Below are 11,220 nucleotides of genomic sequence, written 5' to 3'. Positions count from 1 at the left end.
TTATTAAAAAAAAATTTCAAAACTAAAACCTCAACTATATATACAAACATAATACATATCATATATTTTATAACAACTATACAAAAATCACAACAACAACAAGAATATGAATAATTTTTTAGATGCCATTTCTTCGTCTTCATCATCTGATGAAGATTCCCATCATGATGAGTTGGTTATGCACACGTTGTTGTCTGCGACACACGACATTGTACGTCAGAGAGGCGAAACTTCAAATATCGAGAAGAAACGAAGAAAGTCCATCAACCGGGATCGAGAGGCGGCGAACGAACTTTGGTACGTGATTACTTTAACACTGATAGTTTATATGACCTATCGAAGTTTGAGGATCGCTTTCGTATTAGTAGAAATTTATTTCTACGTATAGTTAGAGATTTGGAAAACAATTATGAGTTCTTCCAATTGAGATGGATGCTAGGGTAAACGTGGGTTTACTACGTTTCAAAAAATGCCACGGCAGCTCTTAGACAATTAGCGTATGGCATAGCTGCAGACCGCTTCAGATGAATATTTGAAGATGTCTGCGAGGACCGGTCGAGAATGCACATCTTTTTTGTGAGTATGTAATAGAGCTTTATGGCGACATATACTTGCGAAATCCGACCAGAAATGATGTCGAACAGTTGTATGCCGCACATCAGGCTAAACATGGATTTCCAGGAATGCTAGGTAGCATTGATTGTACACATTGGGTGTGGGAAAATTGTCCCAATGCATGGCGAGGGCAATTCACACGAGGTGATCATGGTGTGCCTACTGTTATACTAGAAGTAGTTGTTTCACAGGACCTTTGGTTTTGGCATGCATTTTTTGGTATGGAAGGGTCAAACAACGACCTGAATGTGCTTGGAGCATCTCCATTATTTAACGATATTTTGCAGGGTAAAGCACCAAACATGTCATACGTTATTAATGGACGTGAATACAATCATGGATATTACCTTGCTGATGAGATATATCCAGAGTACGCTACATTTGTCAAGTCATACACATATCCAGCTGATGAAAAAGGAAATTGTTCAAATTAGCACATGAATCTGCAAAGAAGGATGTAGAGCGGGCGTTTGGGGTCCTCAAACAAAAGTGGCACATAATCAAATATCCATCACGAGCATAGGAAATGGAAAAATTGATGAAGGTGATGAAAGCGTGTGTTATTTTACATAACATGATCTTAGAAGAAGAGGGTAGAGCTATTTGTACGTATACTCTAAATGATATGCTCAATCCACCTGCAGTAATACAAGTCGGCAGCCCAGCATACTTTACAAGGCTTTTGGAAATACAGAATAGTGAAACACATCATAATTTACGTCAAGATTTGACTGAACACATATGACATCGACAATTTGAAGACGAAAACGAAGTGGATGAGGACGGAGACGATGAGGACAATGATGCAAACAAATAGTTTTTTTTTTCAATGTTTTTTATTAATTTTTATGTTATTAGTAAAATGTACGTTGAATTTTAAAAATATCACCTTTATGTTTATCAATGTTTATTTTATTAGTAAGCATATATATTGAATTTAAAAATATTATTTTTATTTTTATTAATGTGTTTTTTATTAATGTTTTTATTGTGTTTTTAATTTAATATAATGTAAAAAAAATAATAAATAAATAAAAGAAAAACAATGTGGAGTGATAACCATTTCCAATGATTAGTAAACATGTAGTGAATATGTAAGTGGGGTGATGTGGCGCATAGGTGGCATCACTTTTTTAGTGAATACCTAGTGACCATATCCCATGGCCTTATGAGTTTGACGAGTGAGGTTTTACTGGTCGCCTCGGACAAGTTGTTTCATATTTTTGGCTTATTTGCATTCATGTTGTGGAGCGTTTAAGTAGAGACTGACATTTCATTCACATAAATATTATGACCACAAGAAAAAATAAAAAATAAAAACTCAAAAATGATGTGAATTCACCCTATTACATATACGCTTTCAACTATACCAGATAGATGCACGTGAATGTCGCTCTCACCGACAACAACTACAACAGCCAAGTATAGGAGATCAAGAAATCTTCTTTATCGAAAATAAAATTGGCTTTATTAACAGTTCGACAAGGACACCGAAGAGGGATCACACCAATCATTTGATGTACATGTGGTGCGATGTCATGATAAATGGAGGGCTCACCAATGTTATGGAGAAAGACATCAGGACCAACAAGAAATATGCTAACACTACAACATAATTATTGCTCGACCTTGCTAAAAATTTTGGCAAAGAATGTACACAACAAACATACGAGTTAAAGTAGGTGCTTATGTTCATGTAACAAGACGAGACTTTCATATGCGCCTACTACATGAAAATGTGTGCCTTGTGGGATGAGATATAGGTGGTGTCGCCAACATCCTCATACATACATAAAAAGTGCACATGTAGCATTCGAAGAAGACTAGCCAAGTCAAAAGAAAATGAGAGGCTATACGAATTCATGATAAGGCTCGAAAGCAACTTATCGTCCATAAAGACCCAAATCCTTACGATGAAGCCAACACCCACTCTAGGTACAACTAACCATCTTTTTCATGGAAGATGAATTGTAAAGGGCAATCTCACCCATAATGGAGGAGGGAGTTGTTCCCTCCCAACCCACTGAACTCACTGTCACATCAATTTTTGTCTTTTCTTTTTCTTCATCTTTCCCAACCCACAACACACGAAAAGCCTATTTTTCTCAACCCACTCAATTAAAAACATACAAAACAACTAAGGTATTAATTTTAAAACACATGGTACAATAGAAAATGAGAAAGATAAAGTAGAAAGAGATGATGAAGTGGGTTAGCGAAACCAATTAACCAACTTGTTGAAGCGGGAGTGGTACCGCCGGTAACTCTATTGCTAATTAAGATTTTACCTTTGATTGTTTTGCATTTTTTTAATTAAGTGGGTTCAAAAAGATAGGGTTTCCGTGTGTTGTGGGTTGGGAAATATGAAGAAAAATAAAAGAGAAAAAATGATGTGGCAGTGGGTTAAGTGGGTTGGGAGGGAATGACTCCCTCCTCCCTAATGAACATGAACATTGAAGCAGGTGCCTTCCAAATGCCACTTTTTTTCGTCGACAGACCGAGACCAACCCACCATCTAGTGAAACATGAACTCACAATAGGATGTGAACCGAGATAACGGGGGAGAAACAGAGCAATGCACTTAAAAATGGGCATAATCTAGATAGATGCCTCAAAAGAATAAAGTATTTGAGTTGGTGGACAAACAATGAAAAAAAACAAGATCAATACATTTTACCTTGATGTAAAAATGAGTCTGATTCTCGGTTTGAATGTTGAACAATATAAGAAATTGATCAAACATTTTTTCCGAGGGTGGAAACTACTCGATGGAAGTTACGTCTCCTTTTGTGAATATGACTAGTAAGATTAATTTTAATAAAGTATTGATTATCGATGTTGGTGAAATTAAATCGAGATTCTAAATAACGTAAGGTGTGACGTGGCGACATTGTCAAACCTCAAGCTTTATGATTTGTGGCGAGTCACGACGTTTGTTAATCCGTGACTTAAGACGACAATTTTGTAAAATAATATTATATATATATATATATATATATATATATATATATATATATATATATACTGTTATCAGTTTTATATAAATATATGACTTAAGATGATTTTTTCTTAAAGCGTGATGTTATGTATAAGTCTTGGCTCCATGATTAGTATTTTTAGAACATGAACTAAACACATGGCTACTCATCTTTAGCTTTTTCAAAATAGAAAGGGTGTAATCATGAGTTGCAAGTTAAAGGTTTAAGTCTAATTTGAAATATATATATATATATATATATATATATATATATATATATATATATATATATATATATATATATATATGAACAAATTACTGATATAGTCTCTGTGGTTTAGCTAAAGTTGCGCGTTTGGTCCTTATCTTTTGTTTTGCACTCGGACCATCCTCACGTTTTCTTTTTATTACCCACCTGGTCCCTGGGTCCGTTAGTCCAAACGTTAAGTCCCCCCACGTGCTTCGCACATGAGGGGTATTTTTGTCATTTTAGATAAAAAAATCTATTATAACACCCCTAAACCCTGATTCACTCTATTTTCAAATATGCCCTTTCTTCGTCTCTTTCATTTCCTCTTATGTGAAGTGTCGATCGACCCTAATGGAGAAAACCTGCAATTGTGGTCAAGTTGGTGTGATACGAAGATCGACTGCCAAGAAAAACCCTGGAAGACTTTTCTATTGATGTACTTGGAAGGTAAGGGCAATTTCTTCTTAAGTATATCTATATATCACATACCTTTAACGCACAACAAATTACTCAAAATGCAGGGAGAAAAATGTGGTTTCATAGATTAGGTTGATGAGGACAACTTTAATGGTGAAAAAACTGGAAAAAAAAAGTATCTCCCCTGATTTGTAGAAGTCATTGGACGAGCTTCAACATGAGAATAGGGCCTTGAGGCTGTTATTAGTGTTTAGTTGGGTTTTTTTGTGTCAATTTTAATTTACAAGCTTTAATCTATGCTATCATTTTACTGATCTTTTGTTTCATCAAGGCAGTAATGTAATAGAATGGCAATGTATGAATGGAATTGACTATTGGAATAAAATTGTCTATTGGAATGCAATTTTCTTTTGGAATGGAATTGATTGTTTTATAATGGAATGGAATTTAGTGGTTTGTAATGGAATGGAATTGAGTGGTTTGTACTGGAATGCAATTGATTGTTTTATAATGGAATGGAATGGAATTGACTATTTTATAATGGAATGAAATTGAGTGGTTTGTAATGGAATACCATTGACTAGTTTTCTATTGGAATTGAATTGAATTGAATTGAATGATTGAATAGAATTGAATGGTATTGAATTAGAATAGAACTCATTGAATGATTGATGGAATTGAATTCAATGATTGAGTAGAATTGAATTAAATGGAATGGAATTAAAACAAAAACATAGCAACAGATTAATAGCACCAATTGTTCATACCATAATTGAAAATAGAGATACATTAAAAGTCATACCATACATAGACAACATGTCCCAAAAGTCATACCATAATTGTTCATAACACAAACACAAAACATAGTGACAAATATAACAAACACAAAAGATCATAACACCATAATTGGTTCATAACACATACACAAAATATGAAAACACAGTCATAACTTAAGCAATACTCTTCCCTTTATTCCCAGCCTTCCTTGTCCTGCTTGAAATTCCATCACATGCACTTTGAGTTCCACTTTGCCTACCACCACCTATACTTTGAGCTTCCTTCCCAAAATTCTCTTTCTTGCTTGAACTACCACCACTTGAACTTTGATCTTTCTTCCCATCCTTCCCTTTATTGATTGAACTACCATCACCTACACTTTTAGATTTTTTTCCCAACCTCCCCTTTCTTTCTTGAACTATCATCACATGTACTTTGACCTTTGCAACTTCTTTTTTTATGACCAAGCTTTTTGCATTTTGAACATGTCACACTGTTGTCCTTCCTTGATGCCCTACCACCCTTCACTATATCTTCTAATTCAACAGTTGACTTCCTTTTTTTCTTCCTTAGTCTTCTAATGAGGACATGATGATTGGGAGGAAGCAAAGTGGTTGGACATGGATTTTCCCACATTCTTCTTACATTAATTGGTTCAATCTTGAAAGAATACATTTCCTTCCAAGTTTTTAACCAGTAAGTAGAACGAACCCATTCTTCAGGTACGCTAACATTCTGCTTATTTTTTCGCATGTCCCATATAGCAACAAGGGTATGTTTACAGGGTACACCAGTGAGTTCCCATCTTCTACAAGAACATGTGTGTTGAACCATGTCTACCACACATTGGTCCATCCATGGACCACTCACCTGATAGTTTCCATTCCCACAGAACTTACCCACACATTGAGCTACATCAGATTTGTTTTTTTCAAGCACACTTGTTGCAGTTGGAGTTAATGGTCCAACAACCTTATCAATTACCTTTTGGACACTCACAATCCTTAACATAAGGTACTCTCTAATGAACTCAAGGCATGTGATAATTGATTGGTCGCATGCTTTCTTAATTTGATTATTTATGGTCTCACACAAGTTATTCAGAAGCCCATCACAATGAGCCCTCCCTACAATATAAATAAAAATTATGTGAGAAAGTGAATCATTTGGTAACAATTAAACCAACAAAATAAAACAAACTTGTGAAGTGTGCCCTAGACCAATGTGGAGGTGGAATAGATTTGACCTATTCGTAGCAGTCATTGTTTAGCTTTCTTAACTCTTCCATAGCATGGTTGAATTCTTATATTGTTGTTGTACTTGCACAGTTCCACAACATGTCCTGAAATACCTTTCCCCTCCACATTTTCTTCATGTTTTCATGAATGTGTCGCAGACAAAACCTGTGTTCTACACATGGATACAATGTACCAATTGCTTGCAACAAGCCCTGTATAAAAATAAACAACATTAGATGTAATGTATACAATGTACAATAAGAACCAAGTCCATTGAAATTACTTACCTTCTGTCTGTCAGATATAAGGGTAAAGTTGGAATTAGCTTGCAAATCAATGTCATCACCGAAGAACCTTAAGAAATAAGTCCATGAATTTATATTCTCAACCTCTACGACAGCATATGCCAAAGGATATGTACAGTTATTTCCATCAAGACCCTAAACATAGTGAAGGAGTTAGTAATTTAAATAAAATAGAATAAAATGACACAAGATATGTGTTTACATCTTACCACTATTGTGAGTATCATTCCAGGATAAGTCCCTTTCATAAAAGTCCCATCCAAACCAAGGTAATCTCTTTTACCAGCTAGAAAACCTTTCTTTAATGGCCCTAGACAGATGTAGATCCGTTTGAAATTTCTAGTCTCAAAAGTTGGGTTTAGCTCACTTTTGACCTCTATCTTAACTGTTGTCCTTGGGTTTCGAGTGTGAAGTTCTTGAACATAGTCTCTTAGTAGTATATTGCCTTGCGTAATCGCCCTTACTTGATTCAATGCTTCTTTTTTAGCCCTAAATACCTTCATCTTCGAAATATCTACTTGGTATTCACGTTGAAGTTGTTCTTGTAAAGCTCGTGTAAGGACTGTAGGGTTACTTTCAATCTATTGCACTATTTTCTTTACCAAGAACTTGTAGGTACAAGCTTCCACATTTCTTGTTTGAAGACATCTATGCTCTTTTTTGTAGGTCTTGATCTCCCAGTTAACATCTTGTTCCTACTTGCTAGCATAAAGTACCCATGGACACTTGTTTTCTTCACTTTCTTTATCGCTTTGACTGGGCCCACATGGGTCAAGTTGACCAAGGTCTGGGATAGTACCTTTACAAATAGCTCTCACTCTGTTTTTGTTATTTTTTATGAAGTCTAGTTCCCTCGTCTCCACAACATGTTTTCTTATTGCATCTTTCAATTCTTCAGATGAGGTGAATTTTTGGTACACATAGAATGGATCACTAACTCTTGCTTTACTGTTTTCCAGTGCCCTTCGAATTGCCTTAATTGACTTTCTTCTCCTATTGCTCCCACCTTCATCAGATGATGACTCGTATAAGAATACCTCGTTGTTTACAACCTCAATATCATCAATTTCCCTTGTTTCAGTTTCCTTGACATTTGACCCTCCAAGATCACCCACCCACTCTTTATCTTCATCAATATTTAACAAAAAAACTCATTCATGTCTTATCTCAGTTTCATCTAAGAGGTTATCTAAGTCTACTAAGAACATACTATCATCACTATCATCAGCATCATCTATATTGTCACTTTCATGAGTAATCCCTCCAGGTTCTTCATTTAGAATTTCATCAAATATACCTTGTGGTTCATATTGGGCATCAATTTGGTCGCTTTCAAATTCGTTTGTTGGCACAACATCTGGTTTACTTGATCCAATACAATCCCCTATTTCAGTTTCCTTCCATTCCAAAAATAGCCTTCTACTACACGAAGGTTGATCAACAATTTCTTCAATCCTAACTTTTACTAGGAGTAGATGACACTGTATACGTATGCAACATTGTTTTACCATGTACAACATAAACTTCAATCAGTTTATATTTACCCACGTATGTACCTAAATGGTTAATGTCACTGTCACTAGCCAATGCAAACAACCCAAAGTCCAAATCTGAAAAAGGGTCTTTTGAAGTGGTAATAAAGCAACTTACCCTCTTCAACATAGCCTAGGCTCTCCATGTAACACTCTAAAAATTCCAACCAATTTAAACTTTTCAAAAACAACCCAATTTCATAAAGTTATTACAAAAAGGTTTTTAATACATTTTTTATCAGAGTATTTCCCAGAAACCACATCGTAAACACATAAAACTCGAGGAGCGGTATGATCATGCCTTTGCTTTGCCACGGTCTCCTGAAGCACCTGAAACATTTAAACCACAACTATAAGCCCGGAAGCTTAGTGAGATACCCTCAAAATACCAACACCATACAAACATAACCATATCATATAACCGATACAGAACAGCCATGCACTACGGGTCTACTGTGTGACTGGTCCGCCGCACCGGCCTACAGTCCACCTGATCCAACCTCCGAGTCTAGCCATATACATCGAGTCTACAGTGTGATTGGTCCGCCCGCACCGGGCCTTCAATCCACCTGGTCCACTATCTGAGTCTACAGTATGACTGGTCCGCCCGCATCGGGCCTTCAGTCGGCCTAATCCACTCTCCGAGCCTCGGCACGTCTGGTCTGCCCTCGTGGGGCCTACAGCCTATCCGGACCGCTCGCTGGGCCTGCGGGATAACCGGTCCGCCTTGAGTATGTTGGCTTACAGCACAAAGCAGGACCCGCCTCAACCCAACTCCAGTCCAACAACCATGTGCACATAAATATACAATCATATAACAATACGCATCCAATCAAACCGATCTAGCAGATCACATAACATAACATCATCCTAACCAGGATACCGACCTAACCGGTCACTAGCATAGCATTATCCTATATACCAGGATACCGACCTTAACCAGGTCTCTAACATATACCATCCTAACTACCAGGATGCAACATAGCAAAGCATTAACATAACAGCAATACCCGGATTACAATCCGATAAAGGGCCGGCCTTGGTGCCTTAGACCCTGTTGATATAGTGAGGATAACTCACCTCACAACTGCTGACTGAAAAGGATAAGATCACGCTGCTCCAACCTCCGACATGAACTGCACCACTAATCAATACCAAGAGACTGAACTCAATAAATACCCATAATTACCAAAATACCCCCGGAAGACAACTGGTCAACTCTTGGTTAAAGTCAAAGTCCTCAGTCAAAGTTAACCCTCCTGACTGACTCTACTCGCTGAGTCAACCCGCTGACTCGTCGAGTCCCCATGCTCTGAAACTCCCATAACACGACTTAACTCGCCGAGTCGCCCCAAGACTCGCCGAGTCCCATAACTCTGAGTCTAACCGCACTCAACTCACTGAGTCATCCCTTGACTCACCGATTCACAGTTTAACCAAAAAAGGTTAGGACCTCACGACCAGACTCGCCGAGTAGTTCTTTCAACTCGTCGAGTTGCTGCCTATCTTCAAGCAACTCGCCGAGTACACCCATGTGACTCGCCGAGTACCACTAGTTCTTAACTCATACAGAGGCTTTCCAAGCCATGTAGGGTCTCAAATCCATAGATCTACTCTTATACAAGCCATCCATCACGTAAAGTAGCAAACTTTACGTGAATCCAAGGAGATCTAAGCATAAAACACTCTTGGCTAATGTTTGGGACTAAAAGGCTTCATCAACAGCTCTTGAACAGGGACTTTATGCTCTTTTGGATCATCACTACTCTAGATCTGAGGTAGCAACCTCAGATCCAACCTCCAAACTCAAGATAACACTAGATAAATTCCCAAAAATCTCTCAAATGATAGATCTAGATGGATAACAGCTCAAGCAACGAATCCTTACCTCCAAAGAAGACTCCCACAGAAGAATAAGCCAACACCTTGCAAATCCCCTTGCTCCAAGCCTCTTAATCGTCAAAGATTTCTTCAAACAACACTCCTTCAAGACCCAAATGCTCTTTAAATATCTCACACATGAAAATTAGGGTTTCTGGACTTCAAGGGGGAGCAAAGAGGCTGGGGAGAGGGTATTATGTTCTTTATATAGGGCTCAATCCCTAGGATTAGGGTTTTCTCCACACAGCACCAACTCGCCGAGTCCAGCCACCGACTCGCCGAGTTGGCCACTTAACACGCGACCAGAATCGCGACCCTACTTGCCGAGTCCGCCCATGGACTCGCCGAGTTGACCATTCATATTTTCACTTTGAACCTTGAACTTGCACTCCTGAACTCGGGATGTTACACTCCATCATCTCATCAATATCGTGCACACAAAACTCATCAATGTCCAATAGATCAACGTATCTTTCTTTGCCCTTGACGTGCGTCCTTCTAGGAAACTTCGTAAACTTTCCACCATAAAATAATCTGATGGAGAATATAGTTGGATTACCAGCTGTAAAAGAGAAAGCTTCAAATTATTAGCTTGAAATTTTAAGTGATAAATTTAACTTTTGAAAATAAGGGGTTACCGTAATGTTTTTCAACGTATATTTCTTCCATGTTTGCTCTAATCCTCTAACCCACCATTGTTGCTTCGATGATTCTTGCAGAATTTTGAGGAGTTAGGGTTTCTACTCAATTTTTGATGAGTTATAGATTAAGTGAGAGAGAGAGAGAGAGTGTGTGTGTGTGTGTGTGTGAGAGAGAGAGAGAGAAGGAGGTGATCGTAAAATGATCGGAATGAAGAAACGATTGACATTGCATTTAGGCGCCATGTATAAAATGACGAAAATACGCCTCATGTGCGAAGCATGTGGGGGACTTAACGTTTGGAATTGACGACTAACGGACTCAGTGACCAGACGGGTAATAAAAAGAAAACGTGAGGATGGTCCGAGTGCAAAACAAAATATAGGGACCAAACGCGTAACTTTAGCCAAACCACAGGGACTATTTAAGTAATTTGTTCTATATATATATATATATATATATATATATATATATATATATATATATATATATATATATATATATATATATAGGTTCAGGTTTATTTGAGACCATTCTAATTTTGTGAGACCGTGAGACCAAATCTAAAAATAATTTTAAAATGCAAAAT

The 11,220-nt window shown here is 37.4% G+C and overlaps 1 protein-coding gene across 1 annotated transcript; it reads right to left on the bottom strand.

Annotated features, from left to right (window-relative positions):
• Nucleotides 1-5,209: 5,209 nt before the first annotated feature.
• LOC111901662 (uncharacterized) lies at nt 5,210-8,090 on the bottom strand. Its single transcript, XM_023897547.1, has 7 exons — nt 7,790-8,090; nt 7,296-7,705; nt 6,789-7,160; nt 6,562-6,714; nt 6,357-6,486; nt 5,471-6,163; nt 5,210-5,409 (listed from the first exon to the last, which is right to left on the bottom strand). Exons 1-7 carry the CDS (start codon nt 8,088-8,090, stop codon nt 5,210-5,212), a joined length of 2,259 nt encoding a protein of 752 aa, XP_023753315.1.
• Between the last annotated feature and the right edge of the window lie 3,130 nt (nt 8,091-11,220).

The sequence above is a fragment of the Lactuca sativa genome, chromosome 9, assembly GCF_002870075.4.
Source record: "Lactuca sativa cultivar Salinas chromosome 9, Lsat_Salinas_v11, whole genome shotgun sequence".
Lineage (NCBI taxonomy): Eukaryota > Viridiplantae > Streptophyta > Magnoliopsida > Asterales > Asteraceae > Lactuca > Lactuca sativa.
Note: the sequence above shows the minus strand (reverse complement) of the source record. Positions and strands in the feature narration are given on the sequence as shown.

Coding starts and splice junctions, on each gene's coding strand:
- LOC111901662 (XM_023897547.1), bottom strand. CDS start 8,090: ATGGTAAAACAATGTTGCATACGTATACAGTGTCATCTACTCCTAGTA. Junction 6,487..6,561: donor TTATATCTGACAGACAGAAG/GTAAGTAATTTC, acceptor ATTTTTATACAG/GGCTTGTTGCAAGCAATTGG. Junction 6,164..6,356: donor CATGTTGTGGAACTGTGCAA/GTACAACAACAA, acceptor TTTATATTGTAG/GGAGGGCTCATTGTGATGGG.